The 27,985-nt window shown below is 40.1% G+C and overlaps 1 protein-coding gene across 4 annotated transcripts; it reads right to left on the bottom strand.

Moving 5' to 3' along the window:
• Positions 1–6: 6 nt before the first annotated feature.
• plekhh2 (pleckstrin homology domain containing, family H (with MyTH4 domain) member 2) lies at positions 7–27,985 on the bottom strand. Of its 4 annotated transcripts, none has more exons than XM_067529391.1 (30): positions 27,824–27,985; positions 24,619–24,754; positions 16,896–16,958; positions 16,655–16,804; positions 15,259–15,342; positions 15,066–15,147; positions 14,706–14,891; positions 13,256–14,130; positions 12,705–12,780; positions 11,765–11,859; positions 11,453–11,612; positions 11,243–11,379; positions 11,052–11,165; positions 10,700–10,786; positions 10,422–10,580; positions 9,540–9,620; positions 9,189–9,368; positions 8,989–9,097; positions 8,688–8,800; positions 8,371–8,550; positions 7,336–7,433; positions 5,810–5,987; positions 4,684–4,839; positions 4,480–4,577; positions 4,046–4,187; positions 3,740–3,876; positions 2,619–2,748; positions 2,397–2,483; positions 1,843–1,992; positions 7–1,422 (listed from the first exon to the last, which is right to left on the bottom strand). In XM_067529391.1, exons 2-30 carry the CDS (start codon positions 24,739–24,741, stop codon positions 1,237–1,239), a joined length of 4,416 nt encoding a protein of 1,471 aa, XP_067385492.1. In that variant the 5' UTR covers positions 24,742–24,754; positions 27,824–27,985; the 3' UTR covers positions 7–1,236. The 4 variants fall into 4 exon arrangements, with proteins under 4 accessions (XP_067385492.1, XP_067385502.1, XP_067385511.1 ...); XM_067529401.1 differs by having other exon boundaries at positions 13,256–14,127; XM_067529410.1 differs by having other exon boundaries at positions 16,655–16,732.

Genomic DNA, 27,985 nt, shown 5'->3' with positions numbered 1-27,985 from the left:
CAATAATTTAAATACAATTCATTTTATGTGACAAATAAATACAACGCCAGAGGAGTCTCGGCGTATACAGGCGTACGAAAAGTACATCATCTTTTCATTAAAGTACCTTGTATAAAGAAATATTCGGCTTTTCCAGTTTATGGTTTCCATCGCGTTGCCTTATTAAAATGTTAAACTCTGTGTCACGCCAGGTAACAAACAGAACAGAGAACATCCTAATTCTTTGTTCATCGTACACTTTCAATATCTCTCAGCATCTGACACATCCTCTTCCTTTCACTAAATGAACATAATAAACAATAAAGGCAGATTTAATTTCCCTTCCCTGTACGCTACATTGCAATAATATGAACAGTTTGTGTGGATTAAAGTCATTCTGTCTATCAGGAGGGCTTGGAGTAGATGATTAAAGTTTTACGGCCGGCCTGGCTGTTCAGTAACTAGGAGCACACTGCTTTCCTAAGCTACTATTCCACTGCAAGCTACTCTTCCTGTTTTCTACTGCTGCAGTCTGTTTACCTGTTGTTGCATCATATTTTCATCATATTGTTCAGTGTCCTTCATTATGCAACAAATATCAAACACTTTAAGACTTTTAATCCCTGGCAGAGTTATTGTGCCCTACAGAAGTGCAAGAAAACAATACAAAAAAAATAAAAACTCCAAAGTGTCACTATCCCTTCTACACCATGGATGGAGGCGGGGAAATAAAATGAACTTCAAACAGTATCTTCATAAAAGACACCAGATGGCACAGAATAATGAGATATTTCAATACACGAGCTCAATCTGTCATCAAACATTGCTGACTTTAGAGTCAGAACACAAAGGCAACATAATTATCAGGGAAACGGAAAATGCCCTTGAGGAATGTTAAATAAAGCTTGTTAGGTCACATATGTACCTTGGTGTAGTGCTCCAGTTTAAGCCCAAATGTGAAAGAAACGCAAAGGCATCGACCAACCTTTCAGGAGGTTAACATTGCAATCAAGGGACTCCAACAAATGTTGTCCAGCGATATTACTAAACTGCAGATGGTTTGTAATATCGAATGATATACAAAACAGAGCGAACACAGGATCTGCCTTGTCCAGGTGGAGCACTCATGCCTTAGGAAGACAGTGAAGTGACCTTTCCACATAGCACAAGTGAATCTGGCCCTTTTAGACCGGATCTGACAATGGGATCACTTCTTGTGGAGAAAGGCAGCTAAACATGGTGGGTATATTCATGTTGTCACAGGAGTGTTGGGGCCTTGCTGGGACGTCCTAGCGCTGGAGGGGATTTGCTCCTCAGCTCCTTACTCTTCAGGCTGACGGGTTGGGCCACCATTAGAGCAGGGGCAGAGAGGTGGTGGGCGGCGGCCTTCTGCTGATGAGCACTGTTGAGGTAACTGGAGAGGAGGAGCGTAATTTCCCTGATCTGTTGACAAAACAAAACAAACGTTGGTGTTAGATTGAATTTAAATTCACTTATTGAACTGCAATATTGTTTAAAATCAGCTGACCTCAGTATAAAGAAATGCTTATACTGATAGCATCTTTAATATGTTTGCAGGAAATAAATCTTCATTATCCTTTTGGTAGGTCGAAGCTGACACATGTGTATACATGTTTTTAATATGTACTGTACTCTACGTTTCCTATGATGCTATACACAATAATATTCAATGAAACCATAGGCTATATTTCAATTTATTTTTTTCATGTATGTGAAAGCATGTTACCTCAAAACCATTATGTGTAAGGTGGAGGAAATGACTCCTACTAACCAGTTTAAGGTGCACTTGAATGTATAAATGAACATGTCATGTAACAGCCAGTACACGTGTAGTCTTCTCACCTTGGAGGCGTCCATAGCAAACAGATGTTTCTCTGTCGGTTTGTCTTTGTTGGTGTTGCTCCCAGCACTCAGTCTTACCACCAGCATGAAGTCCTGTTTGCAGCCCCCAAATGTCATCAGGTTCTTGTAGGGGTGAGACACCAGCAGTTTCTGAACGGTGAGATGCGCAGGCATTTGCGTTATGTTAATGCGTTGAGAAAAGTCAACAGAAAACCATGTACAAAGAAAGTTCACGTGGGATTTTGACAGCTACATAAAACCATATACTGTATTACAATCCCCCACTATTCCTTACATGTTATGCGACCACATATGTAGCTATTTACAGATATTATACTAATGAAGCTCCATCAGATAAATCAGTGATTTTAGTCTGCACTGAGAGATGCCTGTTTCTTTACATGTATACACAAAATGCTCCGCCTGCCATGAATCCACTGACTTTATTTACAATGTGAAGCCCTTTCATTTTTTACAGGTAGTATGACTTTTCCAACTAACAGCAACAGGAAATGAAACCAGTACAGTAACAGAAACATGTCAGAGAGGCTTACGATAGAGTTGTGCTCCAGAACACTGATGCCGTCCTCGTGTACTGCTAGCCAAACACGCACACCCTGCTCAGTAGAGGGACTAATGGACTAGAAACAGGGACAAGCAAGAAATTAGATGAGATCAAATCCGGATGTGCTGCTGATAAAATAACTTTCATTTAGAAGAGATTTCAGTTTATACACACACGCACACACACACACACACACACACAAAAAACGTACCTCTGCTTCAAATAGTTTGGCACCAAAGAAAGGCCATTTTCTGGCAACGGTTAAGTAGATCCTGACACACTCTGATGAACTTCGACCTCTGAGCGAAGCCCAGCGGGCAGAGAGACGCTGCAGCAGTTGTCTAGGGGGAGGAGGACAAGGGTGGAGGGTTACATCCAAAATATGTTTGATTGCAATATTCGACCATTAGAATTGTCGTTGATCTACTGTGAACCACTACCCCGAGTCACAAACTGCATCTACTGTGCAAGACACAATCATGTGAGCCGCTCTCCTCAGCAGCAGCAGGTAAAATCTGAGTTACATAGGGTGTCGGCTTAACGTTTGTCCGGCCGCTGCATGAGGGGAGGGAACAAACAGGTTGAGTTGTGGGAAGCAGAACAAAGTTGTGCGTGATGAGAAAGAAGGCTTTGGAGCTATAGTTGCTGACTCTGAATATGGAGTTTTGGAGGCGCAGATTAGTTTGAGTTTTTTTTTTCTTCAGTTTTCTTGTTTGTCTTATACAGCTCATAAATTTATGGTGTTTGCTTTATACAAACTTTTATTCAATTATGACAATCTCCCAATGAATGTTCTTACACACAATAGATTCTACACGTAGATATTTGAACAATATAATTCTAGATGTAGACATTTGATGTGATAATTTACCATTTCCTTCTATTCTATTCGGAGTTGGAGCTGATTTGAAAATCAGTATACTGTGTACTTTCCATCTCAATCCTCATCTCGTCTTATCATTCAGTTCTGACTGAGCAGGATTATTGTTTAATTATAACATTACTCCAGATTTTTTTTTTTTAACTGGTTGTGCATCTTATTGCTTCTTGATTGTGGTTATTACAACCAAAAATGCAGAGTAATTACAGTAATAAAAAAAATCAATGGTCACTGCTGGTAAAGGTAGCGCTGAGTTTAACCACTTTCTTTGCTGACAGGTGTCTAACCCATAATGACACATCAGCGTTAATTAGCTCATAATCATTTTAGAAAATCCATATTCTACTTTTATATTGAATCCACAGAATGGTATTAATGTTGTGGCTCTCTAGTGTACAGTACATGTGCAAGAAGGAAATGTGTGTAGAATAAATTTGATCACTTTCTAGTACCTGAGCTGCTCCTCAGAAATGGTCTTGCGGTAGTGTTTTGGGTAGAATCTGTCCAAAACCTGTTTCAGGGTTTGGTTGGACTTAGTCTGGGCCGATCCAGGAGACAAAAAGGGGCGTTCAAAATCCCCGAACTCCACCTGACACAAAGGAGTACATTTTAAACTAAGCTGATTTTTAAGGTAGGTTGTTGTTTATCAAATATACATGAAATATTTTTCTCACAACAGACTGGGAATGTGTGCACTAGAAATGGAAGTGTGGGGGCCCAACTATGGACCGGGCTGTAATTTAGAGTAATCTTCCAACCTGAGCCAGCAGGGCGGCCATTTCCAGAGCCAGTTCTTTGTTGACAGGAAAATGTCCCACTACAATGGCTTCATTGGTTTGATAAGCCAGCAGCAACCTCTCTCTCTCCAACTCCCCCCTCACCTGGAGAGAGAAGTACAGCCTGGGAAGGAAAAATAAATAAAAAGAGAAACAAAAATGGTTACACATAAAATATCATCTATTTTGTTCCTGCGAAATGAATTATCATCAAGAAATTACAGATGTTTCCTGACCGAGTAAATCGATGACCTTGCAATTTTAAGGACAGTCTGAATCATGCTCACTTTACTGTTACAAAGTGCAACTAAAGGGAATGTTTTCAAACCGGATAAAGTATAAAGACTGATACCTGGTATTGTCGTGTGTACAGTATATCTGTCGTGATTTGAAGCCACTGGGCTAGTCCTTCTTACCTGTTCTTGTAGGTGAGGCGGACAGTCCTGGTGTTTTCCGATTTGCCAGTGTTCTGCTCCTTACAAGCCTGTTCCCATTTCGAGATAATGTCACAAATCTGTAGCCAATAGGGAAGAAAGAAGGTTTGGGTTAAGAGTTATTGAGCGAAACACTTCCTGTCCTTCCAATCCTACAGAGTAGCTTTCATTTAATGAAAGATGCACCTTGATGCCTCCCTGTAGACAATGTTCCAGCTCCCGTCCAGTAGGGTCATCGGTGTACAAGCTGAAACCAGACAGCCCAGTTTTCCTTATGCCAGTGTCCTGGTTGAGGCGACACTGGAACTCGTCCACTGTGGTGGAAGCATCAAAACTCACCACCTATAGAAAAGGAAGAGTAATATTGCAGCACTATCCTTTCTTTGTTTTGAAGAATTGTGAAGTTTAATCTCGGTAACTATAAATGTATAATAGTGGTTCATGAGTGTTCTTGATATAATAAAAGTCTGACATGAAGTTTCTTTAAAATTCAAAACCACATTGCACGATAATGCACAGACTGTAATCTACAGATGCTGATTTATGAATTTAGTTAGATTAAAAGCCTTTTAAGATAAATGCTGACATGTGATTTTACCCTTGTCCTTGGGGGGGGACAGAGGGTGAAAGTCGTCTTACAACTAAGGGGTAAGGAAAATGTCATTGGTTTTCTACCTAACTAATCATAAACCAATGTACAAATTTAAGTTTTGAACTAATGGTAGTGCTGTTAGAAAAGCTAAGGAATAATCAATTAGTCAATTAACAATAATCAATTATCAATCAGTTAGTACAGTTGTAATCCTCAAGTCATTAAGATGGTTAATATCATAATATGTTATAATTTATATGGTATTGCCTGTAAAAATATTCAGCAACTGAAAACAGATTATGTTCAACATACAGTAGTATTTATGTTGCTGTAATTTCCCATTTTATCATATTTAAGTCCTTTAACAGGTTGATGCACCCTTCTCAGTTGTAGCTGCTATTATACGATTCTGTGCTCTCATGACTTCCTGCACCGTATAAAGAGAGAGACAAGGAGTGTGGAGTTACAAAAACAAACACACACCCAGGAAACACATACAGGGTGCAGGCAGATGGTGGAGCGGATCAGTAAGGCAGCACCGTGAGTAAGTCCATGACCAGTACACGGACCGACTCTCTCCCGTGAAACAGTTTATACAGTGTGTAAACTGTGGGATCCAGGCTACAACATTAGAATGTGCAGCACTGTAGCAGCAACATTTACACTTCTCTGTCAAATCATCAGTGTTTGCCATTATACTTTTGAATGTATTCTTCTTACCTGGTAGGTGTTGTTTAGGAAGTGAACAGGGACACTGAATGGCAGGGAGTGATGGTAAGGATTCCTCAGAAGAATAGAGAGGATCTCCATACGGGACGGCCTAGCCTGCCTCTCACCTTTCTGCTGCGTTCGCTCCATGGAGCGCTGGCAGTAGATGGCATATTTACCCACTTCAGTCCTGAGAAAAACAGGGAGTCAACAGAAAATACCTGACATTACATCATGTACATCCTTTAAAACCAGTCGGAAATCTAATTATAAAAGTAAACATGTTCACTAAATGATAACACCTTATAAATCTCTTCCCATGACATATTTAGACATTAGAGTTTATTAAGGATTTACTTGATTCAGGTGGTTTAGTGTGGGAGTACATTTAGTTGGGGAGTTAAAGACACACAAAATCAAGAGCTGGCCAGAGGCTGCGATATCCTGAAATTTAATCTGTGGCGCTGTGTGGGTGAAGATACGGAAACACTGGATTCTACTTTTCCCCTACTGCACCACAAAGGTATCTTTAGACAGTCCTTCACTAGAAACTAGAAAACACCCATGACTTTCAGGTTCCACACCTTCATGTTTATTTTCTCAGATCTGACAAAGCTCATCCAGAGCAGCAGACTTTATCCAACTGGTTTAACCAGCTTGGTCATCCTTCTCGTGATACTTTCGCTGACCGCACCTTGTGGCGCAGGAAGGTATAGCGGTTGTCCACCAATCTCACAGTTGTTGGTTCAATCCCCCCCGGTCACATGTTGAAGTGTCCTTGAGCAAGACACTGAACCCCAACTTAGTTGCTCCCGGTGTAAAGTGCTTTGAGTGCCAATAGGTAGAAAAGCTCTATGTAAGTGCAGAACATTTACATTCATGTAAAAAATAAGTGAAGAAATCTTTATTTGATAGCATTTTAAAATACAAATAATTACGGAATCCTTACATACAGTAAGAAGCTACAGAAAAACTGAACTGACTAGGTTTGTGCGAGGGGGCCTGGTGGATCAGTGGTAAAGCATTGGCTTGGGAGGCAGAAGGCAGCAGGTTCAAATCCCACCCCACCAGTCTAGGTTTGTGTGAAGATCAGTTTTTGGCTTTAGTACAACAGAGGATAACAAAGACCATTTCAGTAATTTCAGTAATACCAAGTATGGTATGTTAGATGTGCAGGTTTGTCAGCTAGTCTAAGAACTTGAAAAGTGTCATGTGAATAACAGGGCTTAATATAATCTGATTTAAGAGCCTTTTCTTTCTGTGTTATATTGAGTGTTAGAGGAGCGTTTTTATCATTTAATGTACGATTTCTTTCCTAAAAGCAAAAAAAAAAAATCTTGTGCGTAAACTTGTACTACACTTCCTACACCTCCAACCATTTAATCAAAACAGATGACAAGACAGAAAAACTACTATCTGGATAGAAAATCCAAAAGTCAAAATCTTTTTGAAGAAAAAAAACCTCTGGAGATTGCCTGATCGTTCCCTGTTGCCCTATTTAACCGATTCTTCATGTCACTGTTCTGGTGTTGTCTCACCTGGAGTCCCCATGTCTTTTGAGGTGAACCTGAAGCAGCCAGAGGAAAGGATGCTGAGGCAGGAACAGTCCAACACATAAGGCTAGAAACTGCCAGCCCTGAAGTAAGACACATAAACACACAGTGTTATCTAACAAATTCGAGACAGAGAAGCAGAAACTAACATTTCATTGTTGTGTACACTTTTGCCATGATACAGTTAACCACAGTTGTTACTATTTTTGAGTTCATTCATGTACAGGATCACAAAGGAGCCCCGGTGTAACGCTATGACTCATTTGTTTGTCCTGTGGTTAGCTAAGACACAAATCCTCCTTTGGAATTTTTGTCTGAAGTAATGCTTCATAATTCCCAAGCATGATTAGGAATGTGATAGGGATTTGTTCCAACACCTACTAACATAAAAATTTTCTTAGGTCTGGGAATTTAGTTGATGGTTGGTTTCGCAAGACAAATACTGTAAGTACTTTCTTTCCATTTGGCCTCTTATTTTCCAATCCCAAACTGCACTTCCTTATCCAGGTAAGGGGGAGGGAGCGGTTGCTGCTTGCTTATAATCATTAACAGAGGGTAAGGGGTCTGCCCTCTGCTGGTAGTAGGACTGCAGGTGTTACAGGTTATATGGTTATTGGAATAGGAAAATCACATGACTACACAGTGACAGGGAGGAGTTTCTGTTCTTTGAACACAGGTGTGGAATTGAAACCCATTTCTGAGAACTTGGAAGGGCTCCATCTTTTTTTTTTTAATGAAATTTTTTTTGCATTCATAGGTGCAAAAACAGCAAAAATGAGGCAGGACAACTCAGAAAAATCATTTGTGATAACTAGTCATACAGCCAAATAAATACCATAAAATAAACGGAAATACTTTCAGTCATATTTGAAATCGATTTGACCAAATAATTGTGGTAATTTGGGATCGTTATTCAATGTGTGGACCCTGATAACCTCATGTTTTTCCGGTGTACTTCCTATTTGTGTTGTGAGTACATAATTTGTGCTAGTGCTGCCACTCTGTGGTGAGAACACAAACCTGCAATGGTCCTGGAAGGCTGTGTGGCTGCCTCCTGCGGGTCTGCTTAATGAGTTGGCAAAAGAGCTCATTCTGCAGCTCTGGGTGGGCCAGACACACCTGCAAGGCACTCTGGGCCAGAGAGACATGGTAGTCGATAGCCGGGGCATCGATGGCCACGTTGATGAAAAGCTGACAAGTCTGAGGAAACGATGCGTAGTTACCCGTGTCAGCAAAGGTTTAAACAGTGAAAGAACCTATTCTGCAGACGCTGATTACATTTTACTTCAGAACCGAACTGCCTGCTGTGTATGTATTTGCATTTTTTGTGTGTAAACCTTAAAGAGTTTAACAGCCTCTGTCTGCAGGGCCTGGGAGGGCAGTGTGGTGAGAGGAGATAACAGAGCTTCCTTACTGAAACACAACATGGGATGTCTCCAGATCTGAGAGTCTAAAAGACCGAGACACAAAGGTAGTAATAAGCACACACAACATACGAATGAATATATGCTAGATTGATGAAGAAGTATTTAAATACACAGAAAAAACTAAACCAATAAAAGACATTGCAAGTAGAAAAGAAAAGTAGTTATATTAATAACACAAACAAAAGTAAACCCATTTGTAGGAATCACACACTTGGATCTCCATCTACTTGGAAGAGTTTTCCCACCAGTTGTTCAAACTCGGTGCCTACTTTGCCCACCATGGTGCCTGCTGCCACTGACAGATGGTACAGCCAGGAGTCCTGTAGTGCACAATAACATTTAGACTGCTATTAGCAGATTGTGATAAAAAAAATAGATTAGCGTGTAAAAGTGCTTCTGTTGCCCACTGACCTTTTCATGGCGAGACTCAATTAGCAGGTAGGTCGGGCCTTGCTCCTGTGGGTGGATAGCTATGGTGAAGGATGCTCCCTGTAAGACCCGCCCATATGCCTTTGAGTCGTCGTCTGAATCCTGGGACCTATCCACCTCCTCCACCTTGGCCTCCCACAGCTTAATCTGACCCAGAGGAAACTGGGAACACAAGCAAAAGTTCACATGTTGCACAACCTTAAGGAATTAAGACTTGTTTATAATTAGTAAGTGATTAATATCATTCTTGAACCTAGGTTCAAACTGGGAAAAAGGTTATTAAAATCTTTCTGTGAATCTTTAGGAGCTTTAATAGGTTTAGGTAAATTGTACCTTGTCTTCTTGGCTCCGAAAATAGTACAGAGTTTTGCCAATCAGAGCACACCACACGCGTTTAGAGTAGCCGTGCTTCACCTGCCATAAAGCGAGATTAATACAAAGTTCAGAAATTCAAGTACATCCATTGATAAAAACAACTGGAAATATATGCTTTTAAATATGTAAGCGATGTTACAAATTGTCAAAGAGCCAAAGAACAAACAATCAATCAATCAAACAAACAAAGCTTGTCCAGGTTATATGAGATATTTTTATTTCCTGTGCTTGCATTAACAGAACAGGGCAACTGAAAATAAGTTATGTAGATGTGGTAACTATGTAACTAAGTACATTTAGTTAATCAATTTGATATTATTTTAACTTTACTACAGTTCAGAGAGAAATATTGTACTTTTTACTGCAATTATTTGACAGCTTTAGCTCATTCTCAAATGCAGATCCTCATATAATTTGAAAAACTTTTAGAAACCTAATAAATGATGATGTATTACTATAAATTAATCACCTGTCAGAAAGTAAAGTGGTTGAAATATGCTCCACTTTTTTGTTTTATTATTTTATTAATTATTAGAATTGTTTATTTGCCATAGTTTTAACCTTTGCACGTCCGTTGAAGAATTCTGGACTGGACATTTACTTAAATGGGCAACAGCATCAGATTCAATGGTGTTAAAGCACAGAGTTTCTTAGAGAACTACGAGTACTTTTACTAAATTTTAAAACATGTACTAGTTTAGTGGGGGTTTTTTTTAGGAAAGCACTGGCACTTTTGTTTGGGTTTAGTCTTTGAGTGTTTCTACAACATCTGGAGTTATGGATTTCGAAAAGCAGAAGAAGTAGTTTTTTCAGTCTTCTCGGATAGTTGAGTGGCTCCACCTTAAGGAGCAGTCCCTTCATTCCAGGGCGAATATCCGGCTGTCTGAAGAGAGGACTGGCAGCTTTGATCCTCTGCACGCTCTGTAGCACCCTGAGCCACTCCTCCAGCAGGTTAGGGGAGTCAGCCTTCAGGTAGTACATACGCTTCCCTGTCACAATCTGCACGGGACAATAAAAACACATACGGAGGTGAAGGGCAGAGTGTAGAAATGTGTGTAAATAAGTTATCGTTTTTAAGTTTTTCTTTTTTTTTTTTTTTTTAAAGCCGAGTTAAATACCTGGAGAACTTGTTTTCCATCTCCACGGGCAATGCTACTGGTGGCATTGACCTCAATCTGACCCTGAGGTTTTCTGATCACATCGCTCTGACGGAGAATGATAAAGTTTAGACGACCTGAGCTGAATAAACACATGTGGTCTAATAATCTAACAACTGCTTAATACCATTAATATGAGTTTTAAAAAATAAGGACTTCAAGGAATGTCAATTTTTTAAAATATTTGCATTTTTTTTAATAAATCCTTTTTTTTTTTAAACAAACAAAATGAATAATTAAATTTCAATTTTAAAAAATTTGTCTGAGTTCTTTAATAAAGCAAAAAAATTTTTTTTTAAAAAGCATAACCCACTGGTGACTTAAAGTAGAGCAGCTCTCCGTCTTTGAGGACAAACCACCGTCTCTTCCATGTTTTCTTCCAAGTCTTCACCATTTTCAGTAGGTAACCTGACTTCTCCATCGGCTCCTACGAGATAAAACAACATTGTATGTAGCAAAAGCGTTTGCGCACCAAATATGCTGTAATAACTGTGACTGACTTACACTCTTGCCATTCTCGCTGGCTGAGGAGCAGGTCTTGGGGAGTTTCTGCTCTGGCTCAGAGCATTCCGTGTCGGTGGAGTAGGCATCGGGAGGGATGGCATAGTCACTCTCCGATGTCATCGAGGACATGGAGACAGCTGGAGGAGAGGAAAGGCAGAGCGATAAGTCAGCGGCATATCCATCAGTTTTTCTTTCAAGCACAAGTTGTACCTCTCTTGAGAGAGCGTGGGCTGCCCGGGCTGCTGTCCTTGCGGGAGCCGGAGGAGGTGGGGGAGCCGCAAAAGGAGCCGTCCTCATCTTCAGAACTAGACGACTCTTCAGAGCTGGACGACTGATCTGAGAATGGACTGCTGCTCAGTAGAGTGGCTTTCTGCAAAACCAAAGATCCTAATGCTCAATGTCAACACAGCATATACAAAGTCATAGACGTAGCCATAGATAGAACCAAACAAATTCAAATCTATTTTACAGATCAATGAAAAGGAAGCAGGAATGAAGCAGCAACTCCTGCTGCTTACTTACCCCCTTCAGAGTAGTGTAAACAGGTGTAGTCATGTTTTTATAGATGAGGGATGTGTACATTACAAAGGCAGGGTAGGAGGACTGCAGGGAGGCATCTGCAACACAGATAAAACCTCAGTTCAACAGGTTTTTGTTTACCACCATCCATGTACTCAAAACTTATTCTGGAACTATTGATATTAAAAGTGGAAAAGTGGAAAGTAAATTTACATAAGTACAGTTATTAGGCAGAATACAGTTACACATTGTGCTGTACTTTTTTCAACAGCTTTAGTTACTAGTTACTTTTTACAGATTCTTATATGCAATATATAAAACAAGAAATTATTTATTATTATAGAGCTGTCAGTACATAGTGGGGTTAAAAGAAGCTCCTCCTCAACCAACTTCTGCTTTTGTTTCATACACAATACCAATGTTTTACCACTATTCTTTTTAAATTAAATAGAGCTCATTTTCTTTCGTACATGCATTTTTGGAACAGCCTCCATCCATCCATCTTAACCACTCATGCTTTTTTGGAGCCTATCCCAGCTGTCAGAGTACACTCTGGACAGGTCACCCAGCTTTCTTAGGGCAAACACATTCACACCTAAGGGTAATTTAGAGAGACCTATTAAACTAACATGCATGTCTTTGCACTGTAAGATGAAACCCATTCAATAAGGAGAACATACAAAACTCCTCAGCTGTCATTTTTCAAAAGTATTAAATTCAATACAGTTAAGAATGCTGGGTATTGTTTTTAGTATTTAGAATATCTTAGGTCCATTTTAGAACGTATACGATTTTTTATATAGACAGTTTGAAATGGTTCAACTAGTTGCAATGGCGTATTTTATGGCATGTATTTGCACTTCTACTCCAATACTGAATTTGTGTACTTCGACCACCCGGTTGATAAGTTACCTTTTTTTTTTTTGGTCTTACTGTACTTTACCTTTGCCGCCAGAGTCTGTGCAGGACGTCTCAGACAGCCTGATTCCCGATTTAGCCACAGCATAGATACGACTCTCCTGTTGGGAACAACGTATTGGATTATCAGAGATAATATCAGATTATCAGACTGTAGCAGCAGATGGCACTGTGAGTAAAAGAATTACATGAATGACTTAACATGAAGGCACGAAATAAAAAAGCAAGCAGAAAGCTTTGTAACGAATGATTTTTTTTAAGGAGAGTAAAATACTTTTTCATGACTCTGACCTATGGTTGTCAGGTGACAAATTTTTACTAAGGGTGGCCTGGATTTTCCTCTGTATAGCAAAGGAACATTTGATGGGAGAAACATTCAGTTTAAGTTTAAATCTTATGATATTGGTGTAGTATATTGGTCAGGATATTGGTCTATCAATCAAGCTAATGTCTCAATACTTTCCTTCCCTTGTCCTTGGCTGTACTTGCCATAAACCCAAATGAATACTGCTGAAGACTGATTAATCTAGATTATTTTGTTTTTATTTAAAATAAGATCCCCACAGACGGTCTTACCCAGGAGGGCAGCCTGTGTAAAGGAGGTGTTGGAGGCTTGCTGCCAGGGGCTGAGCTGTCACATTCTGGTTTCTCTGGGCTTGTGTCTTTGGCAGATTTAGGTGAGGTCTCCCAAGATGTCTTGGTAGGTGTAGCTTGTGACCTGGGAAGAACTTGAGGTTGTGTGCCTCTGCCTGTTTCCATGCCAACCTCCTGCTCCTGGTCGATGTCAGTTTCCTGTGGCCGGAGGGGCCGCAACATGCTGAGGGCATTACGTGTCTTTCCATGTGCTGCCTCAGAGCTGATTGGTGGCTGACTCAGGTGTTTCTTAGCCAATGACACATTCATCAACCCAAATCCTCCTAAGGTCCGCAAACGAGGCTGTTTGGGTGAGGCAGGATTGTCCTTAGGGTCCTGAGGTGCATTGGGCCGTTTAGGTGTGAGGGCTGGTGTAAGGATGGGGCTGGGGGTGTTAGGTTCACTGGAAGAGGACGACGAGTCAAGTCTTTGCGACTGGAACCTTTTGTTGAGCTCCTCAGAGGTGCAGTCCTCGAGCTTGACCCTGTGTGCCCCCTCCGTACACTCCTTACAATCTCCAAGTGTCCCATCTGATGACCCCAGGTGGCTGAAGGTCGGCTGCTCTGCTCGCTGCATGTCATCATCAAACAGAGAGCTGCTATCATCTGAGGCAGTCAGGTAGGTCTCACTACCAGGCCGGCTGAACTCCAGACCACACACTCCACCTCTGGCTTCACAATCTCCGCCCCGAGACACTGATCCAGATTCGTTTTCTCCAACGCTCTCAGATGAAGCATTGTCCAGAAGCCCTGTCCGAGCCGCTCCCTGGATTTCACCATCCGTCTCTGAGGGCGCCGTCTGCTTACTGCTTTTCTCTACTATAGCAAACATGAAAACACATTTACAAAAGTTGTTAAATATTAATCTCTATCATTTTATAATGGATTATTGTCAACAAGTATATTTCAATTTCTATTTTATGAAATATTCAACTGAACAGTGCAGCGATCCCAAAGAAGAGCTACAGTATGATGAGGTTCATTCCAGAACAATCTGAAGAATGTTTTAATTTATTTTGACTTAATCTCAACAAAATGCGTGACTTCCATCTCTGCCCGTAGCATGTAGCTCCAAACGCTGCTGTGCAGTCTTACAGAGCTGTAGCACGGTTGTACCATACTGTCTTGTTTTGTACTCTCAATAAATGACTTTCACATTTTCTGAGCAACGTACAGTAAACGGCAAAATAGTTAAGTAGTGAAACCCTCTTAGATGCCACGGATATGACCTAATTGCTAAAATGTTCTTCTGAGTCACTTTCCATTTTCCACTATGAAACCATATCTTCCTGTGTCCAGCTCCTTCCCAGTGTCCCATTTAACACAGAAATGTCCTCTGAATGCAGATGTTTTTTTTTTAAATGTTTTCCATAGCTCTAAATCTGAGGACTTACCAGTTTTGTGTCGGCTTTCAGTCTCTCCCTGGGTGCTGAGGGTTCTCTGGGAGGGTGTTGGACCTGTGAGGACTTGGGGGTTCTTTCCTCTCACTTGGAAACACCCAAACGTCAGGCTACTGAGACGCTGGGCCTCACCTGGTTGGCAAATGACTCCTTGCCCGCCACCACACTTCTGCTCAAAGGCTGCAATCACCCACCCACCCACACACACACACACACACACCCACACAACCCAATTAGGGATTACGTCAATTTTCATTTACTGTACAGTCATGGAAATTACATCTAAATGACATCGACAGGTATTAATAAATAGAAAAACATAGATGGCTCATAGTAAATTTTAAAGGCTCCCACCCTGAACTTGTTTTTGTAATTCCAGAATCTGAGCCTCCTGATTCTTGTTAGTTTCTTTTAATTCAGCATTCTCCACCTCAAACTGAAAGAACATGAACAATTAGAGTGATGGAATACTGATGATCCCTTCAGGTTTAGCTTCTTTTCCATGCAAACAAACAGATTTGGCTACATCTCTATTTACCGTACTCACCTCGGACAACTTTAGCATCACCCATTCCTTGATCTTAGCTGCTTTCTCTTCCACTGTTTTCGCATCTTGAATTCGAATCTGTTTCTAGTGACAGAAAACAAGTTTGGGTTGAGAGGAGAAAACCACAAAAGTTGCTGTTGAATATGTTGACAAGCAAATGGCAGATAGAGTTTGACAATTCAAGATAGAAGTGAATTTCAACCAAGGCATGGAACATTGCTGCAGAGTGGAGGGTAGTAGAGCCCAAATAAGCACTAAGAACATGCTTAAAACAGTAGGAAACAGTTTCCCCGCAACCCATGGGTACGTCAGTAATAATAAACAAAAAGCATGGATTATATACACTCACTTTATTAGGTACACACACCTATATAATCTAATATAATCCAATACAGCAGCTCTGCCATGAATTATACTAAAGTAGACAGTTTTCTTTCTGACAGTTTCAACTAAAACACTGAGAAATTAAAACACTATGAAAGTAGAATTCATGGCAGATCTGCTGTGTTGGATTGCATTAAATTGTACACATGTACCTAATTAAGTGGCCGCTGAGTGTATATTAGTAAAGAGCTCAGACAATTTTATTTTTGTGGCATCTTCAGCCTCCTGTTCAACGATTATAATACAAACCCCATTTCTAGAAAACATGGGATGCTGTGTAAAATGTAAATAACAGAACAATGCAATAATTTGCACGTTATTTGAAAGAAACAGGGTAAAAACCCAATATAGCTACGTAAGTGACTACTTTCTCTGAGTATGAGTTTATTTAAAATCCCTCCACCCATTATCTGTAACCGCTTATCCTGCTTAGGGACTGGAGCCTATCACAACTGTCATAGGGTGAAAGGTGGTGCTTTATTTAAAATGGAAACTGAAAATCTGCCTTGTTAAAAATGCACAATCGAAATGCCGACATCTCTGAAGTTGTAGTGCATTAGTAGAGTACACACCATGGGTAACTAGCACATCTGTCAAAGCTCTATTAATGCAAAATAATATATACAGGTTTTAGAACAACTGCTGACAACATACTTTTCAGGGAAGGCCGTACTTATTTCATTAGCCCAATGCTCTAAAACACGGCTAATAAACTGCTCTGTCTATGGTCCAGAGCTTTCACCTATTGAACAGATGTGAAGCGTTATAAAATCCTATATCAAGCAAGAATTGGAAAACATTGCTTTCAAAATATTAGTTTTAGTCTGTTTAGTCTGACTTATGTGTGCAGCTGTCAAATATGAATTTTATTACTCAAACATATTTGGGAGCCTGTGTTGTTTGTGTGTCCTTGCCGCACCTTCCTCTAGTCTTTTCCACTTGAAAAGAAAAAAGAAGTGACAGGCAGAAAATCTGTTGTTCTGATGAAATTCCCCACATGTATGAGATTTACCTGCTCCTCCAGCTGTTGCTCCAGCTGTGCAATGATATTATCTTTCTGCTGCACCAAGGCTTGTAGTTCCTGGCACCGCTGAAAAAAACATAACTCTGAGTCTCCAGACTGACCGTCTGGAGATTTCAGCTTCTCCTCCATCCACTGCACCTAAAATTATCAAACATACACACTTTGGGCACACGGACACACACACACACACACTGAGAGCACAGGTAAACACTCTTGTCTGGATCCTTACCTGCTGCTGAGCTGTGAATGCCCGCTTTTCTGCATCGATCACCTGTGTCTCCAGTTGCTGAATCTACGAAAAAAAAAAGATAACATTTTAATTTCAGTTTACTTTTATTTTTAGTTTGATACTATATCTAAACCAACAGCTTTATGTGAGGCCTTTTATTCCCTTTAGGCTTTCTGACCATAGTGTTTGCGTCAACATGGAGGTGAAATATCAGCTCCAATCTTATCCCAAGTAAAACACAAAAACACCAAATAAAGACAAAGAGTTGCTTGCAAGAGACATGAGAACTCCAGTCAAGATAAAACTGCTAAGCTGGAAAAGAGAAGAGGCTTTTCAGCTGCTCTTTGCCTCAAAAGAAAATGGGCGTTATACAGAAAGTTAACAATATTGAATAAATGTATTTGGTTGTAAAATACTTTATGTCTCAGAATTATATGAAGCGGTTTTGCACCTACACCTTTAAGCAGTTACCTAATGATTATGGTATCACATCTGTTAAGATACAACCAGCTCTTTGTGCACTTCAGAGCAGAGAATGTGGAACCTGTTAAGTGTGTGTAAAAACTGCAGCAACACCAAAAGGTCACACACCTTTTACACACTGCAGGACACAGGTATACACACAAACACACACACAGAAATTATTCTCTAATGCAACATTCCTGTAAAAATCCCCGGCTCAAAGGGGCGGAAGAGGCGGAGAACCCAGTCAGCTCCTTTAACCTCAGAATCTTTGTGGAGGAAAATATGTCGGAATGCTGGTGGAAGCTCTCTGTGTTGCAGTTCTACAACGTTACAACATAATGTTAGGATATTATGGTGTACTGTCCACACAGACACATCCCTGTGGGGTAACTGGTTTGCTACACCAAGGATGAGAATCCAACTGAGAATAGGAGTGCTGAAAGCTGTCATTTATTTTGTATATTATTTTATTTTTGTACGAGGGAATTTTAAAATTTTTATACGAGTGAAGAAGCCCCACTTTGCTCTCCCTCATTAACATCACTGTTGTGACCTTAACTGGGCCACTGCCAGGTGTGAAAGTGTGTCATGAAGTGAATGTGATCAGGTGTTCCTGAAAAAGAACAGTGGACTTTGAAACTACTTTATGAACAAATAAAAATTATGCTTGACTTTAAGTATCGCATTCGTTCCTATAGAGCAACCATAAATTATCCAGATTTTTGTTTTTTTTAATGTATGGAGGATTTATTATTACATGTGGCGCGTTTTCTGCAAGCAACCATCCAGGGGGTAATTTGGGGTTCAGTGTTCTGAACAGGTAAAGGTGAACTGACACACTGACCCTGCAGTTCATTGACAACTGTTCTACCAACTGAACCAAGGGCGCACACACACGTAAATTAAAGGCTAACTTCTACACCTCAGGAGCAAGGAAACATCATCATGTGGCTTGGGAAAAGCCGGGAATTGAGCTGCTAACCCTGCAGTTATGGGACAAATTTTTTTCTACATCCTAAGCCACAGGCCCCTATTATTACAGTATGTCGCCTATTGTCTGGTACTTCTCCGAGTTATATAACAATAATTGGTACTTATAAAGTGAATTCCTGAACCTCAACCCAAATTTGATGGGAATAAGCAACAGAATATTGCATAGATTAACCAACAAAATGCCTTAAAGATACTGTAACTATTCAAAAACTGACACATACGTACATAGAGTCTTTCTTTCATCTCATTTAGCAGCAGTTGTGACAGTACAAAACCCTTTCTAGGAATATTAGTGAGGAAAAAATATGAAATATTCTAAATGTTATTTAATTAAGTCAACTATTGAGGATAGTCAATGCAATGTTTTTTCTTACTCTGTTCATGACCTGCGGAAGCATGAACTCATTAAAACAATTTTTTTCTTGTTTTTGCACTCCTCCACCCACATTCCTAAAGGCAATTCAACTTTCCTAAAGTTCCTAAACTAGCACATAGTTTTAGAAGACAAGCTCCAGCCAACACACCAATGTCATTTACACTGTGATGTTGACAACTTTAGGCTGCTACTCTCTACTAATAGTGAACTGGGTAAAAACTACCACAAAGTTCGAGGATGTAGCCGATGGACAGGGGCATTGGCTAAACTCCAACTTTCCTTCGGTTGCTTATGTTAACTTCCAGAGACCAGAAGAAGGGGACCCAGCTCCGGCCAAAAGCAGCCACACCCTGCCATAGACACTCACTGTTTCCACTGCACAACGTTCTCTGGACCAAAGTGGAAGTGAGGCCTCTATGCAGCAACTGCTGCGCTTGACATTTCAGTGTGACTTTGGAGAATTTGATTCCATTCATTTTATGCAGTCACGCGTAGCCTGGAAATAGCTGTTATAGTATTTTGAATTTGGTTTTGAAAATATTGTCAATAACTTCATTCTTCTATATCGATAAAAATAACAAATACCTGACTTTCTCTTAATCTGTTTCAATGAACAGAAAAGAAAGAATTAGCCCATTGGATCAGAAGCAGACATGAAAACGGTTAAATCTCTCTGTCTCGCTCTGTTTCTCTTTCTCTGGCTTGTCTCTATATAGATCCTCTTCTGTACCACTAATGACAAACCACATGTGCGTCTCTCAATAGCAGATATAGCATCTGGCAAAAAACAGCATGTTAATTACAGGGCATATATACTGTAGCAGTTGGAGACGACACACACACAATTTTATACACACACCAAACATAGCAACGTATAAAAATCCCCCCCAAAATATCACTCATGATAATATTGTCCTGTTTATTAGAGTGTGTGTGTGTGTGTGTGTGTGTACGTACTACTGTTTCTTCACCGTGTCTACGTTTGATGAGCGTACTCTCACATGTGATCTCTCTAACTTCCCACAGATCCAGGAACCACTGAACAATGCTTTATCACCTCTGCAGTCAATTCCCTCTTCACATCCAAAACCCAGTTCGACATTCATTCCTGGAATTCCACAACTGGCGCACTGTGGCCAACCTCCCCCTGAACTCTATCATCCCTCCCCCATAGCTCCATCTGCAGCCAGACAGCCAGCTCACAAAGTTTCTTTCTGTAGCCGCTATGATCCACAGATTTTCTTCCAAAGAGATTAATCACATTCAGTTTCCAGTAGGACTTATTTGCTGTCAAATATGCTCAAATCTCTCTTTTTAATTTTTGCCTTGATTAGATTTTGACATGCAGGTGAGGACTTTATTCCTATTTTGTATAAAATTTCAGCATAAAGTCTGAACTTTGTGGTGCTGGCTTGGATCAACAAACATTTCTAATTTCAGATCATCCACAATAAGGGTTAGATGAAAAAAGATCTCTCGGCTGTGACTGAAATTACAGCTGGTCCTTATGTTCAGTAAAACATGTTGCACAAAATTTAATCCGAATAAGGAGGTTATCAAACACAGTGTTGTCTTTGATAACCTCCTTATTTGGAGGGTCCTAGCTTTAAGCAGAAAAGATGGAAGTAGGACAGTTGGAAACTATGCTTAGAAAATCAAATGTTGTTAATGGAGCTACCCACAGTCATAATAATAATCGACTTACATTTTGAATTCTATAGTTTTGACCCTATAACTATTGGTATTTCACTACAGTATTGGAAAAACAACTATTTAATGATAAGTTCGGGTACAGAGAAAAAAAATGAGATATATACAATTTGAATCTTGCACCAAAATGAAAATGCTGCATTCTTTAGTGATGTAGTTCACCTCCTTTTCCAAGAGACACACACACAGGCGGACAGAATATAAAATGTCAGTGGGTATATTATTAGGCCGGAATGGGGGAGGCTGACTGAATCAGAAAATATAACAAACGTCTCTTTGTCTTCATTAAGAGATGTGTAGACTACTGTTAGCCTTCAGCTTGAGGCTGCGCTGGCCAAAACTAAAGTCCCTCCCAAGTATCCCCCCCCCCCCACACACACACACACACACAAACACAGTCACTTTTTCACTTTTTGAAAAGTTAAAACAGATTAAATTGACTGACTCTGCATGCATACACGTGCACGCACAGAATAAATGACTACTGAGTGACTACTTCAAACTGCAAGCTCACTTCCTGTGTAACACACATGCATACACACATACTATTTACTAAACTGGGTATTTCCTCCCCTGGGCAACTTCATCTTTACACAAGGCTTCATTTTTTTCTCTGTTGCTTTTTCTTCCCCTTCTTCCCTCTCCATCCCCTCACAAACATTTTAGGATTTTAGCAGTTTTCCAAGTCTACCTAGTTTAATGTAAATCCACTTTCGATTGACTATATTGGATTAACTGAGAATTGAGAACTATTTCCTATGCAGTAATTCACATTTACATTTTGAAAATAGAAGTTTTTTTTAAGCAGTTGCATTAATGAATGGACACCAATCTACTGTCATTTTTAACAACAGATTCATCACCCAAAATGACCTTTCCTAACCTCCTCTTTAGCTTTCATGAGCCCAACTCCAGAGTCAGAGGCAGTATTAGGGGATTTTGTAGCAAAGAACATATGCCCACACATTTTTAAACGAAAAAGCCACAACACCGTCAGCGGGGGTCTGGATGATAATGTGATGAGCTCATTTTCAGGTCAGCAAACACAAGAGGATGGGTCATTCTACAAAGAAACCTACATGGATAAAATAACTATAAGTTAATTCTTTCAGCAGATAAGCGACGGTTTTATCTAAATACTTATTAGTGATCATGTCTGATGTGATAAACACAACACAGTAGTGATTATTGTAAAACTGATCAGGACTAGGACTTGTGGGCGACTGTGGCACAGGAAGGTAGAGTGGTTGTCCACCAATCTCACAGTTGTTGGTTCAATCCCCGGCTCCTCCGGTCACATGTCGAACCCCAAATTAGTTGCTCCCGGTGAGCGTTGGCCAGCTGCATAGCAGATCCCCCATCAGTGTATGAATGTGTGTGTGATTGTGAGTGTGAATGGGTAAATAAGAAGCAGTGTAAAGTGCTTTGAGTAGGTAGAAAAGCGCTATATAAGTGCAAACCATTTGACTACACTGATCATAAAAGAAGAATTTACAGAAGCTTTTTCAAACACAATGAACATTAAAATCACCTGCCTAATATGATGCCCAACTGCCTCCATGCTCTAACCTATTGAGAATTGGACTCTACAAGGCCTCTGATAGTGTCCTCTGGTATCTGGCAATACAAAATCTGCAGACTGAACCCATTGTGCATTCTTATGGCATCTCTTTCCAAATAAATGATACGCAGGCACCCAGTTTTCTACATTATAGCAAGAGAAGCCACCTTGTTCTGTTGCTTCATAGTTCAGTTCTGAAGCTCACCTGCTCATTGTAGGTGCTTTCAGTGGCAGGCAGAGGTCTGCAGTGGCAGTCTGACTAATCTGTGGCTATACAGCCCCATACACAGCAAGCTGTGATGCACTGTGGGTTCTAACACATGTTGATGATTTTTCCGCAATTTGGGCTACAGCAGCTGATTTGCATGATTGCGTCAAACTGGCTACTTTTATTCCCCACAGTTGTACTAGGAACACACCGTAAGAACTGCTGTTTTTGAGATGCTCTGACCCACAACTTGGTCCCTGTCAACTGACTCAGAATCTTAAAAATTGCTCATTTTCTCTGCTTCCAATACATGTTTTTTTCAAGAAGTATCTCACAGCTTGGTCCCACTATAAGAAAATAATAAACTTTATTTATTTTACATGTCAGTGTGTTGAATATTGTGATAATTATAGTTCTTAGCTTCAATCCACCATATTATTTTGTCACTACTGGTCCTTAGAAACACAGTTGAACTTCAGAAACCTAATAAGTGACGTACAGTACATGGAAAAGATGAAGAGATCACTGTTATCCTTAAAACAAAAACACTGACCATGTACTATGCTTTAATGAGCATAACAGTGTAATGCAGGCTAAAGGCTATGAGGTGGTGACACAAGTTTACAAGATGCAGTCAACTAACCTCTAAATTGTTAAACTGTGAGTTTTGAAAAAGGTCAATTACATAACATTATAGGCTTTATAGACATTATATAGGCTTATTGAAAAAACATCGCTTGTTATTCGGAGCTTTAACAGAATGTTTTATGATGTTAAGTGGAAACATGCATGAAATGAAACCTGTCAAACAGGATGGGTAAGTCCAAAAATATGCAGCAGAGACTCTCACATGTGCTACGTGGGATGCAAAAAACCCAACCAAAACTAATCTTTCTTCCAAGTCTCTTTGGGAGTTTTTTTTTTTTACTGTCCAGCTGAGCTTACTTTGACTCTGTAATTGACTGGAGCTGGGTCAATCCCATCATGCAATGCATGGCAGAGCCCTGTGGTCAGACTGCTGTTTACATTAGAGCTCTAATCAGCATCCCTGGAGAGCAGCTTCAGATCTAGGCCACTGAACAGTTTGGGCCGGCCCAGTGTTGGACAGCTGGGAAGGACGGCCTGCTCTGTTCCCACCAGACGCACTACAACTCTCTGTTTGAATGTGGAGTACTTATGAGTGTAGACATTCTTTACATTTTTGAATCCAAATCTCATTCTGTCAAATATTGTGGTCCAGTTTTGCACTTCTCTAGGTGGTGACTATCAAATCTTGTCCTTTCGGCTTACCCTGGGAGTTAAGGGTTGGCAGATCATTTGTCCACATTTTGATTTGGCACAGTTTTTACACCTGACGCAACCCTCCCCAATTTCTACCGGGCTTGGGACCAGCACTGCATGGCTGGGGATGAGGATGGGCTCAGTGTTGGGACACACACCCCGCCCCGGTTGCGAACTTCCGACACTACGGTCAGTAGGCGGCCACCCTACCAACTGAGCCACTGCCGCGCCTGATTAGCAACACTGTGTGTGACTGTAAACACCATGTTCTTAATTTTTGCCTCGCTCTAATGCTTAGTTGCTGACACGGAAATGTGGCTTGTATTTTATACTATTGTTTTGAAGTTTAGGCAAGAGTTGCACTAAAGCTAACAGCTAATTGTGCTTCCTCTTGTCCTCGCTCCATCCTTGAACTTGTACCCTGGAAATTAGCCAAGGTTTGCAATGACTGAGGAGGTTCTTTCCTACGTAAATGACTCTTTCAGGGAAGGTCGAGTAAAGTAAAAGGAGCGTCGTAGGAAGGTTTTTACAATAAAGCAAACAAATCTTTGAATCATCAATCATTAAAATGACACTTCATATATTGGACATTAAGGTCATTCAAAAAAAAGAGGTAGCTTGTCCAAATATGTTCCATAGACATACACAGTTTCAGCCTACCTGCCTTTTAGAAAACACTTTGATTACAAACACACATTGATTGGAATTTTTTATATTTATATCCTTATCATCCCTAATATCTGTTTAGCTTTAGGGGTTGTTTTCAACAACAATCTGACACTAGAAAAATTGTACCTTTATATTGAATAGAAGCAGAAGCAGTTTTTCTTTAAAAAGTTTCTTTCTACTACACATTACTGTGTAGGACAGATGAGATTCTGTGTAATACGACTGATGAAGCTGACTCCTAAAAATGAGTGTGATTTACACTTCATCCAATGTTCTCTGTCTTGTCCTTACAATGGATGAACAACACACCCAACAACCTCACTGAGACAAATTAAAACTGGCACCATATTTTTCGTAATCAGTCCTTCCACCATGTGATCACAAGTTCTCAATGAGATACACTGAGAGAGAGAGAGAGAGAGAGAGTCTGGTACACTGAATAGTGTTTAAGCGAGCCAACCTTATCAGCTGTGAGTTCTCGAATCTTGATGATCTGCATCCTGAACTTCATGAGCAGAGCCTCCAGGACCATACACTTCTCCTTCCAGTCCTCCTGGCTCATGGCTTCCTCCCCTTCTGCCATACCGGCTGACCCTCTGTAACACACAAACATACACTAGTGAAAGACAAAGAGAGAGAGAGAGAGAGTGCAGATAATAACACAACAATCTTCTATCAGCTTCCTGTGAGAAAACTTGCTTTTCATTCATTTCCCCCTCCAGATGGAGATTGTCAGGGTCAGCTGATAGTCCTCCTTGAAGCTGGCTGGGAGTCATTGTCTTGCTCAAGGGTGCGATACAGTAAACAATAATCAGCATGCTTCAGCTGAAATAAACATCTTTGACTTTGAAGATATCTAGTTGTATGCAACACTATATAGTAATGAAACCCTCAAACAAATCAGACACCGGCCAAAAAAAAAAAAGAAAAAAAAAACATACAGAGGGTTTGTTGTTGTGCAGATGTTTTGCTACTGCCAGCACCTGAAATATTCCAGGGTCAAATCCAGTTGGACCCGTGTGGGCAATGGGCGTGACTCTTAGCTTGGCAAAACAGATAAAAACACCACTATTGCTCCAAAACACCCCAACACCCTTCCTGAGACAGACTTGCATCACGTTTTCCGGGGCTATCATTGGAAAACAGATGGTAAATATAGAAAGACAGAGATGGAAAAGAGACGAGAGAGACAGATGAGGATCTCTAATGGGGGAAAATGGAAGCAGGGGGAGGGAGGGGATAGAAAGATAGCCTGGGTTTCTTTTCCAAGTAAGAACCTCTCATTACCAGTCTGGCATCCTTACAAACAGACTGCAAACATATGTGGGGAACAGCCATAAACTGGTTTCCACAGATTTATTTCTGTTGCTTGTTTGCTGTGGTAAACACTGACAAAAGCCAAAAAAAAAGAAAAAGAAAAAAAGCCCAACAAAACAACAGCACGACAACACTGATGACAGAGGATAGTTGATAGAGGATATTGTTCATATAAAATTATGTACGGTATTACTCTACATGTTAGGGTACGACAATATTCTGTAACTGCAATTGTTTGCTGTCAGTCATATTGTAAAAGTAGTGTTTGTTTTGATGAGATTATTTTATTTTTGTTGTCAATTTTTGGTAAAATCAGCTTTAAAATTTGAATTGGAAGCATAGTTATTAGGTTAACCTAAATAAATGATAATCATTTTACTGCATCACCTTTAGTGCTTTTATTATCAATATATTATCAGAAGATGCTTTTTCATTTAAAGCCAAAGTAAAAATAAGTTGATGTTCTGAAAAGGGAACTGGGTAAAACTTGTTTGTTAAGATGTTTTATTAAGATCCTATGAGGATACTTCAATTCTTGGCCAGTGTATTGGTTTCACTCTCAATTTTTTTTTTTTTTTGTCCTTTCGGCTTATCCCGTGAGTTCAGGGTCGCAACAGCGGATCATAGTTCTCATGTCGATTTGGCACAGTTTTTACGCCGGATACCCTTCCTGACGCAACCCTCCCCAATTTCTACCGGGCTTGGACCGGCACTGCACAGCTGGGGAGGGGAATGGGCTGTTAGGGGTTCAGTGTCTTGCCCAGGGACACTTCGACATATAGCCGGGGCCGGGGATCAGACCACTCACCCTGTGGTCCGTGGACGACTGCCTTTACCAACTGAGCTACAGCCTCCCCGGTTTCACTCTCAATTAATGAACTTAATTAGTCACCGTAGTCCTACTGATGAGACAAGATTACATGTACTTTTACTGAAAATCACTTTATATTCTATCCATCTGTGTTTTCTTCCAAGCACAAGAACATCTGGGCTGTGTGCCTCTCCCTTCTCTCTCTTTCTCTATCCTTTTTCCATGTGTGACAGGTAGGAGCTGTAGGAGGTGAGACAACACGGGGCTGCCACCTAAAAGTTGTTCATCACCTCCCTGATTATAAATCTGTTTATTTTCTCTTGTTTCTTGTCTTTACTTTGCTGCCTCAGCTCTCCACACACTCCAACCATTCGAGGCATACGGCAGCCCACCCTGAGCCTGGTTCTGCCGGAAGCTTCTTCTGTTAAAGGGAGTTTGTCCTCTCCACTAATTCTTGCTCAAGGGGGATTTGTTGGGTTCCTCTAATTTTCTGTAAGGTCCCGAACTTACATTGTAAAGTCCCTTGAGATGACTCTGTTGTGATTTGGTGCTATATAAAAAATAAAATAATTAAACAGTTACAAAATTAAATTAACTATTTAATATTTTAGATTTATTAATTGGTTTAAATGTTTTATTTATACTTTGTACTTTGTAATGGAAGACTCATCTATTCCCTGTCCTCCAACCATAATTCCACAGTGATGATAAATGGATATGGGGGGTGGAAATGTTAAAGAACGTTTAACCTCTTAACCCTGGCTCTCAGCGTTTCTTTGTAGCTCTTTCTCTCCGTGATTAGCTTTCTGTCTGACTTCCTGTTGAGTAAAGTCAGTGTCACCGAAGAGAACCAGCGAAACCAGAGTCTGTTATCAACTTCCCAGCATGTTGGTCTGGAGTGAGAAACTGATAGATGTAGAAAACCCTATTTCTCAATGTTCATGCATTTAAAAAGACAAAAAGTGTGTGGAGATAATCTATTTCACTAGACAACAAACCGTGATGAGAAATGATAAACTGGTAGCTAAATGCACAAAACATGTAAGTAATATTTATTATAAGGTATAATACATTTGTAAACTTTTTAACAATCCTTGTAAATTCCTCAGCCAAAAGTGAACCTCTCTAAGTTAAAGATGTAACTTTAAATTATTTGTGGTAGTTTAAATTGAATATAAAGAGCGCATAATACAACGTGTAATCAATTTTATTGTCTGAATTGTAGGGGCACAATGCAGAAGTGAGCTATATAAAACACTTGCTAGCAAAACTCATGATTAGCACAACGATCGTTACTTCAAAACAGTATATTTAGTAATGGCAAACTGTAAAAACTACAGTATTCACTGTCCTTAAGCTGAATGATCATTATCACATCGCACCAAATACAAGTCTTAATAGGTTCAATGTTAACTTGTTCCACGGGTTTGATTTATAAAAAAAAAAGAGACGGTTAGCTAAAACTGGCAGATACAACTCTTTGCAGATTCCAATTTAATTAAAAAGAAAAAACAGCTATTCAAGTGTCTCGACTTACCCTTGGTAATATTGATGTAAAGACACTTTGTGAGGGACTTCACGCCATACCGACTCCAGCGTCTATGTATTTGTTATTAGTCCTATAGAGAAATCCTAATATATGAGTATAAGCTGTGAATATCTCTTTCCCAAAGATTTTCATTCCAGCTCTCAGCCGAAA

This window comes from Channa argus, chromosome 1 (genome assembly GCF_033026475.1).
Source record: "Channa argus isolate prfri chromosome 1, Channa argus male v1.0, whole genome shotgun sequence".
Taxonomy (NCBI): domain Eukaryota; kingdom Metazoa; phylum Chordata; class Actinopteri; order Anabantiformes; family Channidae; genus Channa; species Channa argus.
Note: the sequence above shows the minus strand (reverse complement) of the source record. Positions and strands in the feature narration are given on the sequence as shown.

What these genes read in the sequence shown, in the direction of transcription:
- plekhh2 (XM_067529391.1), bottom strand. Translation starts at nt 24,741, where the DNA reads ATGGCAGAAGGGGAGGAAGCCATGAGCCAGGAGGACTGGAAGGAGAAG. An exon ending in TGCTCTACTTTAAGTCACCA is followed by an intron (nt 10,787 to 11,051) that starts GTGGGTTATGCT and finishes ATTCTCCGTCAG; the next exon opens with AGCGATGTGATCAGAAAACC. An exon ending in TGAAGGGACTGCTCCTTAAG is followed by an intron (nt 9,621 to 10,421) that starts GTGGAGCCACTC and finishes GCTTTATGGCAG; the next exon opens with GTGAAGCACGGCTACTCTAA.